Raw genomic sequence first — 19,661 nt, forward strand, 5'->3', positions numbered from 1 at the left:
TCAGTGAGCTTTCAATCATAGTACTAAAATACACTCCAAAATACAGTACGCCTGCCAATTTTCACCTAGCTTAGAGCTGATCTTCAGCAGGGAGGGGCAGAGGGGTGGCATTAGAGGTTATCACCTCGCCCTGTCACATCTTAATTGTGCACTTCACGTTTACACGGCATCATTTATCCAAAGCAGGTATTTAAGCCTTCCACCCCACATCTCTCAGAGATGAGCAAATTTTACCCCCATTCCACAGGGAGGTAAAAATCAAGGTGCAGTGACCTGCCTAGAGAGAGCCAAGGAGTCAGTAGCATTGTTGAGAATGAACCCAGGAGTCCTGACCCCTCGGTCACAATCTGCCTCCCACAGCAGGTAATAAAACCCAGGAGTCCTGGTCCACTGATCTACCCACTAGACCACAATCTCTCCCAGCACGCAACACAGAACTCAGGGAGTCCTGATCCTCAGTCACCTGCTTTATGTGTTTTCTGTATGTCAAAGCCACCGAAACAGGCAAACAAAAGTGACTGAGTGGTGACGAAGGGCACGCACCTTGTTAGTTACTAGTATTGCTTCGTATTACAGTAGCACCCAGAGGTCTGAGTCAGGCAGCAGGGCCCTGATGTGCTAGGCCCAGTATAGGCAGTGAGAAGACCACCTTACATTCATTATTGTGTTTGTTTGGGTCTTTCCCTTTTAACATTACATCATGGGAACAGCTGTGATTGATAGGCTCCCCCCCCCAGGACAAGTGGGAGCTTTCAGGAGGCAGTTGAAGGGGGGAAGGAATGGACCAGGTCAAGGAGCCGATCCCAGCAGCAGGATTTTACACGGAAGGAGGAGAGGAACTGGGTGATGGGAGGATACTACAGGAACATAGCAAAGTGCAATCATTCCAAGAGGGAGGGAAGCAATGGATTGGACTTTTCAAGCCTGCTCGTATGTCATCACTTCCACCGATTTCAACGGAAGCGGCACCAGGCTCCTACAGTGACATGTCTGGGTCAGTGACCAGAGGAAAAGAGACCTGTCCACTGCCAGCAGATTTCACGCCGCAGCCAGAAGCTGCACCGAGGCCTTGATCCAAAACCCATTGAAGTCAATGAGAGCCCTTCCATCGATGTCAATGAGCTTTGGATCAAGCTCTTGGTTTCCTAGCTTATGTTGCATGAGAGGACATCAGGAGCATGGGCCGATGTTTTCCAAAATGGCCACAAACTCTGGGCAGCCTCCATTTTCGGACACCCGACTTGAGACATAGAAACATAGGAACTGGCAGACAGGATCGGACCCAAAGTCCATCTAGTCCAATTTCCTCACTCCAACCATGGTCAACAGCAGATGCTTCAGAGAACCCCACAGTCAGATAATCTGTCCTCCTACATCAAGTCTCCTCCTGATCCCTAAAAATTAGAGATTGTCTTAAACCCTGCATTGAGTTTAACTTCCCTTCCAGAATTTCCATTAGCTATTATACAACTTCAAGGGGGCTGATTTTCAGAGGCATTCACTATCTCCAGCTCCTAGAGACTTCAGATGCAATGTACTCCGCCATGAAAATCGGGGCCAAGGTGTCTCCAACTGGACACCCCAAAATAGAGCTCTCCAACTCAGGAGTCAATCTTGAAAAGCTTAACGCAGGTAGCTTCAGTGCGCCTTCAGCGCCAGTAACACACAGGCTGGCCTGACTTCATATGTGCTGCAGCCAATGCTGCAGCATGTGCTATTAACTAGAGACAGGCTCCAAGATACAGAATTTCAGATCCAGATTTTCCCAAATATTCAGAGGGGTGCACCCAGCATTAAATGTGTCCCAAAAATATATGGGAAACCAATAACTGTGTGGCATTAGCTAAACAGAATCTATGCAGGATAAAACTGGATGCTGACGTTAAATTAAATACTTGGTTCTTATCTCAGCATTTTTCATAGGAAGAGCTCCTGGTATTTCAGCAAAGACATAAAAGATATTTGTAAAAGGCTGGACTCACTCCTGGCACGCCTGCCTCCCAGCTGGGGGTGGTGTAGATGGCTCTCTTTCAGAACCTCCTGCTGGCAATCGCTTTACTCCGGCATCAGTCTGCCACTTCTCATGGCTCAGCCTTCTGGCCAGGTAGTCCCACCCCTTCCAGGGTAACAGAAGGGGCAACAAACAAGCCCAAATAATAATTCCAAGACCTCGACAGGTCTTCAGGCATCAATCCTGGCCCCAGGTGTCCTTACATCCTTCTCTGCAGGCTTTGAATTGTCCTCATCCCTTTCCCTCAGGGAGGCTTTGGACTTCTGCTGTGGCTGTAAGGGAACCTGTCCTGCCCCACCACACGGGGTCAAGCCCCCAGACCCTTTAACCAGCCATCAAGGTCTGCTCCATCCAACTTCTTGCCGCTGCCTCCACAGAACTCCTTCCTACCATGGCATTTCTCCCCAGCCCCTTTCCAGGCTCTTGTGCTGAGCAAAGCCACCGAGAGCTTCTACCTAGACAGCCAGGTCCCGCCCTTGCCTGTGTCCCCAGTCCACAGCGACCCTCACATCAGGGCTCCGGTGAGCCGGCCCCCTGCAGCATTCCATATGCCAGGCCCCTCTGCCTTTGAGTCCTTCCACGCCGAGCGTGTCCAGGCATAGGTGCTGGAACAAGAGGTTGTGCAGCACCCCCTGGATTGAAGTGGTTTCCATTATGTACAGGGATAACAGTTTGGTTCAGTGGCTCTCAGCACCCCCACTATACAAATTGTTCCAGGGCCCCTGCATCCAGGAACCCTGCTCTTGGATTCAGCTTCTTCCCCTCTATCTTGGGGCCCCACCTGAGCCTTCTACCCAGCAGGATTCCCCAGCTGTGGCCAGTTCCATCAACCTTCTCCAGCAGGTCATGCCTGTCTCTCTGCCATCTACTAGAAAACAGCTGCTGAGTTCTTCCCACTCTCCTTGCTAACCTTGTCTGCTCCAGCCCTCTTCACTTCAAACTAACTACTCAACTCCAATCCCAGCTGGGACTCATCTTTAATCAGACCTGGCCCAGCCTCCCAGTGCTTTAATTAAGCTCTCATTAATCCCATTAGTGCCAGTGTGAAGTAGATACCCCATCACAGTCATAATTTCCATTTTACAGAAGAGGGGAGTCAAGGCAGAGAGAGGTGAAGTGACATGGCCAAGGTCACGCCAGCAGGCTAAGTAGCTGAGGAACTGGAGAGGGAACCCAGATTTCTTGCGTTCCCAGTCCTCTAGGCCACACTGCATTTAAAAATATTACAGTCATCTGGAACCTGGTCTGCACAATTTCTTAAAGCCATGCCCTTCTCCTTCTTAGAACCCCAGCATACTCAACACAGAGTCTGAGAGCCTTGCGCACCTTAAAAAAAAAATCCTATCAACAGGGCTCAGCATGCTAGAAATGTGCTCGCACCAGCTGGGTTTAAATGTGGCCGTAGCTAGCATGGTCTTGAACCCTTTGTGGACGGGTCCAAAATCACTTCTGAGACACCAGTCAAGACAGGCAAAGGAGTGAAGAATCATTTCTGGGGCTCAGTGCTGTCATGCTGTTCCTGGAGAGGCCGCTAGATGTCTGTGCACACTCAGAAATAAGGGCCAGCTATCAACAGCACAAAAGGAATCTGGGCTGATACCCAGTCTTGCTCCTAAGACTACTGTACCCTTTTCTGGAGGCTGATTTGTCTGGCATACCTGAAGTTTCACCTCAGTTAAAAACTACTTGCTTACAAAAATCAGACATAAAAATACAAAAATGTCTCAGTGCACTAGTACTGACAAATTGCTGATGTTCTCATTTTTACCATATACTTATCAAATAAATCGATTGGAATATAAATCTTGTACTTACATTTCAGTGTATAGTATATAGAGCAGTAGAAACAAGTCTGTATGAAATTGCAGTTTGTACTGAGTTTGCGAGTGCTTTTTATGTAACCTGTTGTAAAACTAGGCAAATATCTAGATGAGTTGATGTACCCCCTGGAAGACCTCTGTGTGCCCCTGGTTGAGAACCACTGCCTAAGATATGTATTTCCCTACCAAGAGCATCAGGAAATCCCTACACAAAAATCTATACGTTTTTCATTCTCATGCCTTAGCCTCAAAGTACATAAAAAATAATATGTGGAAATATACCTATCTCATAGAACTGGAGGAAACCCTGAAGGACCATCAAGCCTAGCCCCCCTGCCTTTGCTAGCAGGACCAAGTACTGATTTTGCCCCAGATCCCTAAGTGCCCCCTAAAGGATTGAGCTCATAGCTCTGAAGTTAGCAGGCCAATGCTCAAACCACTGAGCTATCCCTCCCCCCTTGAAGTAGGAGCACAAAGCATCCCTGACCTGTGTCCATCACCAGTTGTGGCATGTAGTACAGGCAGCGCCATGGAGAAATACTTCTCTTTGTTGATTAACTCCATGATTGGGGAGTGGCAAAGAATAGACACAGGAGCAATGGCCCCCAATACAAGTCAGAGACCTCAATGATGTGCATCCATCAATAGCTCCTCTAGTGAGACTCTGTGCTGTGTGGCTGCTGGGTATTAAACTAGAGCTGAGAAGCTGTGAGTTCAAGTCCCAGCTCTGATAGGCACTTTCTGTGTGAGGTGGATTAAGTTGCTGTCCCTCCCTGTGCCTCAGTTTCCTCTTCTGGAAAATGGGAATAATGCTGCTCATCTATCTTTGTTAAAGCACATTGAGATTCATAGATAGGAAGTGCTACCATATAGGACCATTCTACCTAGCTTGATGCTTTGTAATACTTCTGCAGTGGAGTGGGTTTGATAGGGTTTCTTTTTGGTGGCTGGTTTTCTTGGAGGGAACGGGAAAGGGAGCTGTTATTGGGTTTTTATGGCAACACAGCTCTGTGTTTATATTAGCAAAGGCAGGTTGAAAAAGTGCACTGTGCACTTGGAGAAGAAGATGGGGAGTTTTGTGATGGTCTTTAGTCCCCACGGGAGTTTACTCTACAGTCTAGGACCAGCCCCTGAGCAAGCTCTGTCTCCTGCAAAGCTGAGTTTCACCCTGATGACAGAAAGTTCCACTGGGCCTGAGAAGTGGAGTTGTCAACCACAGTCCCCATCCGGGATCTTTCAGTCTCCTTTAAATGTGCTGGGCCCACTGAGCACCCCCCAAGATAAGGACTGCAACCTTGAATTGGACTCAGCCGATGAGAAAGGGGGAGGGATTCGATGTGCTCATGGTAACCTGGATTGCTGAGGAGAAGTGGAGTAAACTCTTCCCTGCTGCCTCCAGCAATATGGGGTCCCATTCTTGTTTGGGGACTTACAAATGGCAGACCCAGCCCTGAGGGAAGGAAATCGTTCTTGCCAATCAGTAAATCTTTTGCTATATATGAGCTTCTTCTTTTATTATTCAGTAACAGTAGCAGTAGTAATAGTACGCAGCCCAACTGTTGCCAAAGGCAGAGCTGGTCCCTTGGGTTGGTTTCACAAAGTAATTGGGCAATGAGGTTAAAAAAAACCCCAATAACATTGCAAGGCACAACTGCTAGCTGAGTAGGTGGATGGCACCAAACTAGGCAAGCACCAAACTTCCAGGCTGGAAGCATGTGGTGTCATACTGCATGAGTCCAGAAGAAGTCAGTCTCTGCTAGCCAAACAAATGAAATCCAGCCTTCTCTCCCCACAAGGCATTCTGTGGGTATGGAGTTTGTTCTCACTGCTTGTTATGGGTACTAGTGATGTGACCTTTCACAAACTCTAAAATTACATATATTTTTGGTGTATGTGTGGTTGGATTAGATCCCAGTCACGGACCACTTGGGTGTAACCAGCTCTAGCTCCTACTCAACTCATTATAAAAGCCCTATCTGGGAAGGATATGGAGAAGAACATAAGAATGGCTCTACTGGATCAGACCAAGGGTCTATCTAGCCCAGTATCCTGTCTTCTGACAGTGGCCAGTGCCCCAGAGGGAATGAACAGAACAGGTGATCATCAAGTGATCCATCCACTGTCACCCATTCCCAGCTTCTGGCAAACAGAGGCTAGAGACGCCATCCCTGCCCAGCCTGGCTAATAGCCATTGATGGACCTATCCTCCATAAATTTATCGAGTTCTTTTTTGAACCCTGTTATGGTCTTGGCCAATTAACTCAACAATCCATCAACTAGAAAAGCTTTGCGAATTGCATTCATGCCAAGAGCTTGCAACCTGGGACCTCCAAACTGAATCAACATAAGCGCTTACCCTGTGCTGCTGGGACAATCAGAGAGAGATAGGTTCCACTATGTGGCAGAGAAGTTGAAATCTATGCACCAGATTGATAAGCACCATCGGAATTTTTTAGAGGACACCTGTGATGAGGTCACCTAACCTCTGCTAGGAACTTAACTGGGACCCACCAAACTCACGTCATAAAGATCCATGAAGATCTATCAGATGGCAAACATTTCCAGTCACTACCAACCTGGGCTAGATTGGAAATAGGGACCTACATGGTGTAAGGTCCTATGGCTCGTTACCAGTTTCCCTGACCCCTAAAATCTTCATCCACTTTTTAAATTTAGAAACATTTCACTTCCTTTCTGAAGGTAAAATTAAACACCCCATTCTCTGCTCAATTTTGAACATAGGCAGCTAATGCTCTTTACCCCATTGTTGCAGTAGAGTGTTTCCACTGGCCACTGATCCTTGTAGGATTTGAGTGATGAACACAGAGAACCCAGATCAGATATGAGCAGAAAGGAGCAAAGTAGGGGATAGGAGTGGCCATTCAGGAGGACTTTCAAACCACAACCCTCTGTTTAGACTCTGAAAATACAGTTCTTTCTTCCAGGCCTCTGTTAATCAGCTCCTACCCCCACCAGCGGAAACAGCTTTTGCAATAACAGTGCTGGAGTGGGTAACGTAACAGTCAAGCCTTTGCATGACAGTCAAGTCCCTTTTAGTAGGGCCCTTGTGAATGGTTTGAAATTGTGTCTCTACTTTCCGGAGAAAACCATATACGGCTAAAGAACATCTTGTGTAAACAACTATTTGGAGTTTTATGCATGGCGACAGCAGCCCACAACCAGCCCCCTTCAGAGACTGGAGTTATATCATTCATTGTGGGTAGGATGAGCAAGCCACAAAGGACACGCTAGAATGATTGACTCCTGCCATGTGAAAGAGAGAACTTTTTGTTATCCTGATCCATGTCAAGTAACTTAGGCCAGGAAATAAAGATGCTTAGCAATACTTTCCAGTGCATCAGATCTTTGGTACAGAGGAAATTCAGATCATCAAAGGCAAAAGAGATCAAGACTAGAAGACGGTTTGTAAATTTGGTTTAAACACAGTTTGCTGTCATCATTCCCTCCCCTGTGTTTGAGCTGAGTTAGCCTGAAGCATGTTTGGAACCAGTTCAGGTAGCAAAGCAAAGAGCAGACAAGGCTTTAATGAACCACCTTCGAGAGCTGCTGAAGTGGTCAGAGAGACGGAGACAACAGTTCAGCGGTGCTCATCTCTGGCATCTTCTCTTTGAAAGTGATGTGACAAACTAAAGATTTTGTTTTATGAGCAAAAATCCCCTACTTAAAAAACCAAAAACAGGTATTTCCAAATTCCCCTTGTCGTCTAATCTGGCATGTTGCCCCAGACGTTTTACGATGCCCAGCATGTGGAAGCATTCATAATCTAGTCCCCTCTTGAGCAAATCATGGTCCCCCTGCAGGATGGAAGAGAGGCATTTTCAGGAAGTCAGCGAGGCAAAGGCCAAAAGCAGCCTGCCAGGGAGAGATGGCTGGAGAGGATTCAATTTTTGGAATGTGCCTTGGATCACAGCTCTGGCAGGCTGCCTGGCTCAGGGATAAATGTTCTGAGACATCCGTGGAATGTGTGTTATCACCGGCTGAGAGAAAACAACAACGGGCTGCAGCTTGGAACAGGCCAGGGCAGTACAGCCGGAGGGAATATAATCCTTCAGGAGACACATGCACTGAAGGGAACCAGAGAGGCAGGATTTAACGCTCCGCCTAAAGGAATGCAAGATGTTCTGATAAGGAACCGCATTCAGAACAAAACCGACGGTCCAGCTAATCCAGTATCCCATCTTCTGCCACACTGGAACAGACAAGTGGGCCATCTAATCTGGTATTCCACTTCCTGCCAAATTAGACTAAATCAATGTCTCACTTTAGCTCCGTGTCCCTCTGCCTACCACATTGGACTAGACTAGTGGTATCAGAGGGGTAGTTGTGTTAGTCTGTATCCACAAAAACAAGTGGTGTATCTAAACGAGTACCACGTATCGAACACTAGCTGATAGCAGATGTTCCAGAAAAAGATGCAGCCCCTTCATTTCACTCCTAGGCGGCCAGGGCTCCTTTTCCCCATTGCTTTCTCATAGCAAGGAAATTCCTTCTTCGATCCAGCAGATAATCAGTTTATATCCTACCTGGTGAGGAACAATTGACTTGGGGGTGGGACACACAAGCCAAATTCTAATCTGAGAATGTACATGAGCTTAGTTACTACAAACACACATACTATTCCCAGTCCCCATTTCAGGGGCGAAGGACAGCGAAGGGAAGTGACTATACTGGGGAAAATCCCTTTCCCCAGCTGGTGGGGCAGAGGTTTTAGAAGCAAGAGGAAGAGAGTCTCTGATTCCCCTGTTCCCCCATCCTTAATAAAATCTTGTTTTAGCTGCTTAACGACATTGTTTACAGCAGGGGTGGCCAACCTGCGGCTCCAGAGTCACATGAAGCTCTTCAGAAGTTAATACGCGGCTCCTTAAATAGGTGCTAACTTCTGGGCTGGAGCTACAGGCACCAACTTTCCAGTGTGCCAGTGGTGCTCACTGCTCAACCCTGGGCTCTGCCCCAGGTCCTGACCCCACTTCACCCCTTCCCCCAAGGCTCTTGCCCCTTCCTCAGAGCCTGCCATGCGCTCACTCCTCCCTCCCCACTCTCCCACCCCCCAGACTCCTGCACACTGTGAAACAGCTGATTGTGGCAGGCACTGATCGGTGGGGCTGCAGGGAGGCACTGGAGGTGGGAGGGGGGGAGCTGATGGGGGGCGCTGACATATTACTAAGGCTCTTTGGTAATGTACATTGGTAAATTCTGGCTCCTTCTCAGTCTCGGGTTGGCCACCCCTGGTTTACAGCTTTGCTTGCATGAAAATTGTATTGATCTAGAGCAGCATTTCTCAACCCTTTTGATACCAGGGACCAGCTTGCTGCCTTCCTAAATTATGTCACGGAGATCTCAGGGACCAGCGCCAGTCCATGGACTGGTCGTTAAGAAACACTGCTCTAGAGAAACAGCTTTTAAACTTTTAAACTATGCCACAGTTGGTCAGGGATGGGATGAATGCCTGACAACATGACGGCTAAAAGAAAACTTGAGGGCTGCTGTGTAGAAATGTACCCAGAACTGTCAGTGCGTGGCTTTGTACCAAGATCCCCCTGCTCCCCAAACACTCAGGAGGGCGAGATGTGCGAAACTGCCCCCCGTGTGGTCAATAAGAGGGAAATGAGGAGTGGGGATGCTGCTTATTTGGTGTCTAATATCCCAGAAGTCAGAGTCTTCAGGGAGTCAGCACTTGATCTGACAATAAACCTGTTTTCCAACCATCAACTCTGCAAAGGATGTGGTGCTATGTATAATCATGCAACTCTGCTATGATCCCAACACACGGCTTGTCGCCCAGAATAAAAGCTGTGACATTGAGCCCCTGAAAAATCAGCTTTGTTTCCTATTTTTTCACCCAGTCACCTTGTTTCCTGTATTACAAGCAGTCAGCCCCATTGCATGTGATGTCCTTTAATACAGTCAGAGGAGGGGGTGGAATTTGTGCAACTCTTAAACATTCTCAGTGTGGCTAAATGAGGATTTTTTTTTCCTGAGGGGAAATCTGTGTGTAGCGATGGGGGTGAGGTTGGGGCTGTGGGGCAAGTACATTTTGGAACTTGGGAGGGCTCTTTGGGAAATGGGGGGATTTGGTAAGGGAGCTGTCTCCAAGTATAATCAATGGAAGGGTTAGGAAAGGCTGAGATCTCCCCACCCTCAGTTATGATCTGTGACATGGGTTTGCAGGGGACTATCAAGCTGTATAGTCAGTATGTGAGAGGAGGTGTAGGGTGACTGTTGAATTGCCCCCAACAGTGTGTGGGGAGCTGCTGGGGGGGGGCTGTGGAACTGCCCCCCATGATCAGTGTAGGGGAGGTGTTGGGGGTTGCCATGGTCAATGTTGGGAGTGGTGTCAGGGGGCTGTATAAGTGCCCCCCCATGGTCAGTGTTGGGGAGGTGCTGGGGGACTGTGGAACTGAACCTCTATAGTCAATGTGAGAGAAGGTGCAGAGATGGAATTGGCCCCCCTCATGATCAGTGTTGGGGGTGGAGGAGGCTGTAGAAGTACCCCCCACATAGCCAGTATGGGGGGACTTGTCTGGGGGCTGTGGAATTAACACCCCCATGGTCAGTATGTGGAGGGGGCAGTACTGGGGGGGGCTGTGAAACTGCCCCCATAGTCAGTGAGGGGGAGTTGTCAGGGGGCTGTAGAACTGCCCCCTATGGTCAATGTGGGGTGAGGTGGGGGGGCTGTGTAATTGACCCCCCCATGGTCAGTGGGGGGCAGTGCTGGGGGGGGGCTGTGGAACTGCCCCCATGGTCAGTGTGGGGGGAGTTGTCAGGGAGCTGTAGAATTTCCCTCTCCATGGTCAGTGTGGGGTGACTGGGAGGGCTGTGGAACTAACCCTCCTCATCAGAGTGGGGGGTGTGTAATTGACTTCCCCATGATCAGTGTGGGTTGAGTGGGGGGCTGTGAAATTGACCCCCCCATGGTCAGTGTGGGTTGAGTGGGGGGCTGTGGACTTAACCCCCCATGGTCAGTGTGGGGTGGTGTAATTGACCCCCCCATGGTCAGTGTGGGGTGAGTAGAGGGGGCTGTGGAATTAACCCCCCCATGGTCAGTGTGGGGTGGTGTAATTGACCCCCCCATGGTCAGTGTGGGGTGGTGTAATTGACCCCCCCATGGTCAGCGGGAGGGGGGGCTGTGGAACTGTCCCCACGCTCGGAGGAGCAGTGCTGGGGGGGGCTGGGAGCTGACCCCCTACAGTTTATCCAGGGGGGAGCCTTCCTGCCCCCCCCCCCCCCGAGGGCCAGCCAGGCGGGGGGGGGGAACTGACATCAGCCTGGGAGCGAAACAACAACCAGACCGCAGAAACCCCCTCACACCCCCGCCCTGCTCCTCGGGAACATTATATCCCGCCCTCTGCCCCTGATTGGCTCTCGGCGCCTCCCTTCTTGCCTCTCCTTGGCCCCTTCCCCCGTCGCTCTCTCCTCCACTCCTGCCTCTCGCAACTCCGGCCGGCACATCTTACACACGGTGTCCACGCTCCGCGGTCGGCTCGGCGATTGGCTGGCGGGGCTGTAAACAAGACCGCGGCGGCCAATGGGAGCGCTGATCACGCGGCAAGCACGCCTGTCCACGCGCCTTCAGCATGGAGAGCTGAGATCAACACGGGAGGGGAGGGGCGAGGGAGTATAAAGGCAGCATCCGGCTTTGCCCCGGGCTCACAGCTTTGCAGGCAGGAGCAGAAGGGGGGTTGTCTGGTGCTGGAGAAGTGAAGGAAGCTGCTGCCTACCAAGGGGCTCCTGTCTTGCTATTGTTCCCCCTCCCAGGATTCCATCATTTAAACAAGGGGCTGAACTTTAAAAAAATTGCCATAAATAGTCACTTTTTAACCCAAAAAGGGGTGAATTGATTTGCAAAAACTCCCTGAAGTTTTGCAACTAGAGCTTTTGAAAAAGTCACAGTTGCCTAAATCCTCCAGAGCGTGACTCCAAACCACTCCGGTTTAAAAAAAAAAAAATCTTTTTTTTGGGGGGGGGAAGAGACCAATCATTGCAACCAGTCACCATGGTGGTGTTCAAGAAGATCAAGACCTTCGAGATCGTCTTCAGCGAGCCTGACAAGGTCTTCTGCAGTGGAGAGAAGGTAGCCGGCCGTGTGCTGGTGGAAGTGACCGAAGTCACCCGGGTCAGCTCAGTTAAAGTGCTGGCTTGTGGGGAGGCCAGGGTGGTCTGGATCAAGGGACCCCAACAATGCAAGCAGGAGATGGAGTACCTGCGCTATGAAGATGTCCTCACCCTGGATGATCATCCTACTGGTGAGAACCTTAGTTCAAGAGTCGTTTTGTTGTGTGGGTTGTGGGTTTCCCACTGAGCATCTGCTCTTAAAACTAAAGGCCTGGGATGCATTTACTTAACTGAGGATTGGTGCCTTTTTAAAGGCTTCTTGATACAATTATAGAGACACAGGTTTTGGGTGAGAAGATGCAGACTCAAATATTATTTGCATCTTCCTGGCTTTTGCTAGCGTATAGGAAGTGCTACTCATTCATTTGAGCCCTGGCAGACCTAAGCTGGCTAAGAACAAAATTTAGCCTTGCAGGGAATTTAGTGTTGAGAAATTTCCAACTTAGTAATAAAACTCTAGCCACTAATACTCACGACGTTGTCAAGGAAGAAAAGGGCTTATAATTATAAGCCTTATGGCTACTTTAGCCAGCAGAGATCAGTTGCAGATGTTAATATGCCTGTAGGGAGTAGCCTCCAAGAATGGCAGATTAGTCCTTTTAACTTTCGATTCAATTGCAAGGGCTGGCTTCCCTTCATTCCTAGGAAGAGATGTGGGTACAGGCTGTATTGATAAGCAAGTACACTATGCAGAACAGGTGTCACCATAGGGGACTGCAAGTTTAGATTGTTGGCTCGGGTATGGATTTCCGGGATCTCTGTAACAGGACGTGCCCCATCAATCCTGCAGGCAAGCTGTAAGTGGGCAGAGTTGTCAAACTTGGCAGAGCTTCTTAACAGAGGGTGAGAAAACTAAGATGAAAGAGTGATGGGGAGGAGAAATGCCTTGAATGGCTCCCACCCCTCCAACCAGGAGACTAGCAGCAGATAGATTATGGGAGGGTGAAGGAGAACGCAAAGGGAAGTGCTGTGTTGAAGCACGTCAGGTGCTGGCCTGACTTAAAATGAAACTGTTAAAGTAATGTCAAGCCTAGATCTGCAATATTACTCCCCTTCCAAAAGGGCATCAGCAGAGTGTCTGGTTGTTTCTGTCTAGGGGGTATCAATGCAACAGTTCCCTTGACTGTTACAACTGAAACAGGACAAGCCTAACGAAAATCTCAGTCCGGCAGTGTGTTTTAATGCATTCCTTTTTCTTTTATCTCTCTAGATGAGGATGGTTCTGTGATCTTGAGACCTGGCAACAAATACGAATACAAATTTGGATTTGAGCTTCCCCAGGGGTATGTATTGGCCAAAAGTGGCTACTAAAAATCCTACTCTTGTTAAGTCCTTCCTGTCGAGTCATCCTGTGTCTTTCTAACAGGCTTTTCTGCCCTCTTGTATTGCAGGCCTCTGGGGACCTCCTTCAAAGGGAAGTATGGCTGTGTGGATTACTGGGTTAAGGCTTTCTTGGATCGCCCCTCCTGTCACCCCCAGGAGATAAAGCAGCACTTTGAGGTCATGGATCCTGTTGATGTCAACACTCCGGACTTAATGGTAATTATCAGGTCTCTGTGTCTGTGCATGTGGGTGTTAGTGGCTGGAACTATGGGATGACTCAGGCCCTTTCAGAAAAGGACGTTCACACTGTCCTGAGGAATCTCTTTAACTGGCTTTACTGCAAAGTACAGATTAAATACTTAGTTCTGGGGCTGTGGTCCATCCAATTAGGGCTGGTTAGTACTCTGCTTGATGAGACAGCCTGTCTGTCTGAAGGGCAACCATCTGGGCATCAGAGAGTCTCTCCTACTATCCCTAATGCAGGATGTTAGGGCCTAAATGGAGTTATAAATTAAACTGCAGCAGGTTTGAAACACAGATGACAGGGGAAAGGTCAGGCAGGGGGCAGACACAGAACTTCCAGGAATGGGGAGCCGAGTAGGTGAAGACAGCATTTGGCAGTGCGGGGGGACAAGAGGACGTGGACTGATGTTGTTGTGCCCCCTTCGTCTGTGTAATGCAATCTCCCTGTGAATCTCTTCCAGTCGCCAGTCGCTGCCAAGAAAGACAAGAAGGTGTCCTGCATGTTCATTCCTGATGGACATGTGTCTGTCAGTGCCAGGATTGACCGAAAAGGATTCTGTGAAGGTGAGATCTGGTTTCTTTCCTTGGAGAGTGGGATGGTGAGGGGAGAGAGGGGGTGAAGGGCTAAGCAGAGTGCATGAAGGTAGCAGTGCTCCCGAGGGATGAGACAGCTGACAAGGATTTGAAGTCTGAAAATGCAAGAGGGGAAAGGAACTGGGTGTGGCCCGAAGGATCTAAGTAGGAGTACGTAATGCAGTGTGAGTGAAGGGCAGCAGACTGAATCAGGGAAACTTCTACTAGATGAATCTTGTGTGGTTTAACTAGTAAAAACTAGCTCTGAATACATTGTAGGGCACAGCACTGGTCTGGCTAAGAGACCTTAGATCTTCTCCATAACTAAGCTTCCATATCTCTCTTTCCAGGTGATGACATCTGCATAAATGCAGACTTTGAGAACATCTGCTCCCGGATCGTGGTACCCAAAGCAGCCATTGTTTCCAAGCATACCTACTTGGCAAATGGGCAGACCAAGGTTTTGACCCAGAAACTTTCCTGCGTCCGAGGCAACCCCATCATTTCGGGCATGTCTGAGAGCTGGCGGGGTAAAACTCTCCGGGTCAAGAAGATCAAACCATCCATCCTGGGCTGCAATATCCTGCGTGTGGAGTACTTCTTGCAGGTAAGGATCTCACTATCACAGCAGCCCTTTATTCCTAGCTGCTGTTTGGATTCCAGCTGCATACTGCTTTAAGAGGATGCCCACTTCTGCAGTGAACATGAGGGATGCCATTATAAGGGAATTGGACACGTACGGTTGTCCTTACAGCGAGACTAATGTTGTATGTGGGAACGTAGGCATATGATTCACTAGCTCATGTCACTTTGACCAATGAAGGATGGATTACACTTAATCGATACCATAGTTCTTTCCCCACATCACTGCAGATTCACTAGGAATTCTGATGTGACACAGACTCTTAATCTTGTATCAGGGTAATGATGTGGTAACTAACTCTATCCTGGTCTTGTTCGTACAGATCTACGCCAGCGTCCCTGGCTCCAAGAAGATCGTTCTGGAGCTGCCTCTCGTCATCGGTAGCAGATCTGGGTTTGCCAGCCGCAGCTCCAGCATGGCTAGCCAGGCTAGCTCTGAAATGAGCTGGGTGGACCTCAATATCCCTGATGCTCCAGAAGGTGAGCTGAGTGCTAGGCTGTTTTTATGGGGATACTTGCTTTAGTCTTTAGCAAAGGGGGCAGTGTGGGTGTCTCCCAGTGCTCTAAAAAAACCACTTCCATGAGAAGCATGGGCTCGGGTGTCCCCCCCCCAGGTGAGAAGGTTCCACCACTGTAAAGTGCCAGTGTAGACAAGCCCTTAGCCTTGTATTAGGAAAGATTGGAGGGGTGGGGCAGGGACAGAGGGGGAAGCAGAGAGGGGGAGTGGATTGCTTCATCATAATGGCCTGGGATTTAGGAATAAAACTGGGATCACATCACCAAGCACTCTCCTACACAAATACCCTGTAAGGCTCACAAGCTTCTCCTCTCTTACAGCACCTCCATGCTACCTGGACATCGTATCTGAAGATCACCGGCTGGAGAGCCCCACCACTCCCCTTCTGGATGATCTCGACAGTTCCTTCGACAGCCCAATCTTCATGTATGCCCCAGAGTTCAAGTTCATGCCTCCTCCCACTTACACAGAGGTGAGATTTGGTGAATACTTGCCTGGCTGGTTTTAGCCACAAAGGAAATAGAGCTGGAAAAGAGAAGCCTAGGATTTAACTGGGGCAGGAGACTTTGCATTCATACCAGTATCAAGAATGCTCAGAGGTGGCTAGACTCCTACTCTGTATTGTCAGGAAGACAGAAACTGACAGACTAGAAGAGATTAATGGTCCTTGTGATACTGTTGCGGATCTGCCCAGGAATGCAATAAAGCTGCACTGCATCTGCTTGTGCAAAGTGGCCCAATAGGGATAGTGCATCTTACTTCAGCTGAGTAGCTTTGAATTATAGCTTATTTCTCGAGTCAGTTTCCTAAACACATGACTACAGTTTACTAGTCAGGGGAAACTGTATATCTTGGCTGGGGCTAACAAGTTAGTATTAGTCAGCAAGTATCTAAAGACCTAACTTTTTTTCCCCAGGTGGATCCCTGCAACGCTAACAACAATGTGCAGTGAGTACCAAGAAGCAGCCGTTCCTCTGTTTCTTCTACTTTCCTGGACTCACTTTCAATCTGCAGTGATTGTACCTGGCCAAAGTTCAGAACGGGGTTTCAAAGCCCTGATGCAGGAAGAAAACGTCCCAAGGAAGCGTGGGGTAGGGCAGCTTCTGCCAGGCTGAAAAATCCCAGCCAGCACTGAAGAAGGCAGATGTAAAGGTCTTTCTTCTAAGATGTGCTGTGTGCACAGATTTGATGTGATGAGCACAGAGGCTATCGGGCCTTGCCTGCACTCCAGAGCCCTTAAGAATCTCCCTGGAAAATAAATAGTTGCTTGTGTGGAAACTGTAATGGGAGTACATGGGGTGGTGGAAAAGGTGTGTGCTCTGTGGAGAGCACTTAAGAGTTGATTTGTTAGGGAGAGGCACGAAGCCAGCAGATTCTGACTTAAAAAAAAAAAAAGGCTTCTGTGCCAGAAAAATTACCATCATCGTGCCCCGAATCTGTTAGTATGCTGTACTGATGATCAGTCATGTTTGAACACCTGATCTATTTCTCAGTGTTTTTGTTTTTTTAGTGTCTGAAGATTTCATTGAAATCTTCAATCTTATGATTGTAAACTTGTTGCTCTGTAAGGATTGTTACTTGTGCTTGAGCTAGCACCGTAAATCTCAAAGCTCTTTGCAATCCTCCTGTTGAGGATTTTGGGTGCTGGTGGAAACACTTCTGTGCCTTGGCAATAGGTAGAAGTGAAGAGATCAAATAGCAGTCGTTGAGGGGAAGAACTTAAGGTTTTAATATGCAAAGGATATTTATGCATGTCTGTCTTTTTTGTTCTTCTAACAAGCAAATGAAATGTTATCCAGTCCAAGTGTCTCCAAAGCCAAGATTTTATACAGTCAGTTCCAAGCAGTGTCCTATGGCTTGTTTTTATTTCTTTGGTAGCATTTATTGTTCAACTCAGTTTTCTGAATCTGCTAAACAAGTGTAAGCTAAACTCCGTGATCCTGTTGAGAAGAATCACTATCTCCATGCGCTTTTGTTTTGAATTTTTATCTTCCTTTGTGCAGATAAACCAATGCACCTCCCCCAAAAAAACCAACCATCACTACTAATTGGGTCAATTGGCCTCAGCAGGTGCACAGAGGAGTCTGGCTGGGATTGTGCTTCAAGGACAACCCAAGAAATAACAAACTTCTCTGTGCCCAGGCAAACCCTGAGAACTTTCTCACGCTTTCCCTTGCCTGCGGGTCCCAGACCCACTCTCTGGCACCAATTGAAGAATCTTCCATCAAACTATCTTGTGCAATGTCCCGACACCTGGGGAAAAGGCGCATGGCCTAAAGCGAGGCTGTCCCAACTTAGTCAAGTTAAAACAAAAATACGACTAGAAGGTTTTCTGGTTGGGGGGGAAGTGGGGGCAGGGGGAAAGAAGAACTAGTATCTTAACTCTCCGCTTTCCCCTCAGACTGGGTCTGTTCTCTCCTTACACAAAAAAAGCACTTTTCCCCCCACTCTTGTGTATTCATTAACCCAGCACTGCATGTCCTAAGTGTTCGTTCATCTGTATTTGGCAGAGCCAACCTCGCGTGAGCCTTAGCAGCTGCCTTTGCCTGTCATGACACGAATCGGGTGTACTGAATTTTTCTACTGGTTTTTGTATTTGTTTTTGCAAAGTTTTTTATATTTGTACAATTTAAGATGTTATATCCACCCCCGGGGGGTGACATTTTTAATAAAGACAGTTGAAATAACCAAAGCCTTCATCATTCTTGGGTAGAAACTTCTCTACTGGGGGTGGGGTGGGGCAAGGAGGAGGGAGCTCATATTGTAAAACTGGTGTGGTTAGGATGTTGTGCCAAGTTACCACCTTACTAATTCCACTGCTGAGGCGAGGGGGATAAATTGCTGGGAGAGGAGAACCAGCAGCTGCTTGGGTTTAATAGTCTGCAACACAAAGGCCAAAACTTTCAAATATAGGTGCCTGTGAGACAGTCCCTTTTATCAGTGACTTTAATTTTTAATGGCCAAAGCACCTCCAATTTCCAGTGACATCAATGGGAGCCTGCGTCCAGTTCTATTGTAGATAGCACTGTTAGAAGTGCTGAACCATTTGACCCAGTGGGAAGATTGCTGGGTTGTCCTGGGGTTAGAGACCATCCTTTTTATTCCTAGCTGTCAGCTAGCCAACTGTGTGACCTAGGGCAAAGTCACTGATCCTATACTTCCTTCTGCCCCTCCTTTTTAACATGGAGACTTACCACCTTCACAGAGCATTGGTCCTCTAGTGATCTCTCACAAGCAGAGAGGAGGGAGGATACAAGTTCTACAGGAGGTCAGTTTTGGGGGGGGTTTAAGGGTCTGAGACCTGTAGGCAGTTCTGCCACTGATTAAGAGATTTGCCTAAAGATTTGCAGATAATCTGTTATAATACTCCCCTAATTCAGCATTGAGGCTAAACCCCTTAGCAACCAAGGTGTTCAGATACTAGGATGATGTGGAGGCTTGTATGTGCTTGATTTGTTGGCAATCTTTACCAAAATTGGTGTCGATACTGTGGAGAGCCAACTTAATTCACCCCATACTGGCCTGGTCTACACTAGGTTGGTATAATGACATTGCTCAGGAGGTGTGGAAAAATCCACACTCCATAGCAACATTGTTAACCCCAACTGGAGATGGCTACGTCAATGGGAGAATTCTGTCGACATAGCTGTCACCTCTCCGGGAGCTGGATTCCCTATGCTGATGGGAGAAAGCAGAGGGAGGGGCTTCACAGAAGCTTTGCAGCATTTTAAGCATTGACCTACACCCTGTTACAACAGGGGTGGCAGCAAATTTAAAGAGGTCACATTACAATTAATGAGAAGGCACATACACGATCAAAGGAATGTTCTTTCGTCAGTTGTATGCATAACTAAGGTTCCTATATAGCAAGGTTTGTAAAACTGACTGTTTCCTTCCCCTCCCCCAGCAAAGTCTGTGTTAAGGACATATTCAAAATAACACTTTCTCTTAAGAAAATATTTGTGATGGAAAATGTAAGGATATTTTAAGATGGAAACTTTAATCCCCAAGCTCCTGTCTATTTTATGTGGCCACTAAAGGTCCCATAGCTTGTTCTTAAGAGTAATTGATTACCCTTGATAAAAAAAAAAAAAATTCTCTATCCCAACCTTAACATCTGCCTTTGTGCTACCCCAGCAGTGACTGCATATCGCTGGTGCTGTGTGCCTAAGGAATCAATAGGAGATGGATCAGGCCCATCATTTGAAATGCTTTGGGATGGAAAGTGCCATATTCTACTTGTTTCAACCAATTTTTGCCCACAATCTAATTTTTACTACCTGCTTGTGTGGCTGCTTAAGACAAGTACCCAGCAATGTGTTCAGCCAAAACAGTGCAAGCAGTCCTTGTCCTGAGGGGCTTAAAATCTCACCCAAGACGGGGTCTATTTGAAATCCAT

General features: G+C 48.0%; 1 protein-coding gene across 1 annotated transcript; it reads left to right on the forward strand.

Moving 5' to 3' along the window:
- Window positions 1-11,493: 11,493 nt before the first annotated feature.
- TXNIP (thioredoxin interacting protein) lies at window positions 11,494-16,682 on the forward strand. The gene is made up of 8 exons (XM_050930703.1): window positions 11,494-12,095; window positions 13,175-13,247; window positions 13,356-13,503; window positions 13,992-14,094; window positions 14,454-14,710; window positions 15,069-15,225; window positions 15,583-15,734; window positions 16,179-16,682. Exons 1-8 carry the CDS (start codon window positions 11,846-11,848, stop codon window positions 16,212-16,214), a joined length of 1,176 nt encoding a protein of 391 aa, XP_050786660.1. The 5' UTR covers window positions 11,494-11,845; the 3' UTR covers window positions 16,215-16,682.
- Window positions 16,683-19,661: the final 2,979 nt, after the last annotated feature.

The sequence above is a fragment of the Gopherus flavomarginatus genome, chromosome 20, assembly GCF_025201925.1.
Source record: "Gopherus flavomarginatus isolate rGopFla2 chromosome 20, rGopFla2.mat.asm, whole genome shotgun sequence".
In the NCBI taxonomy this organism is placed as follows: Eukaryota; Metazoa; Chordata; order Testudines; family Testudinidae; genus Gopherus; species Gopherus flavomarginatus.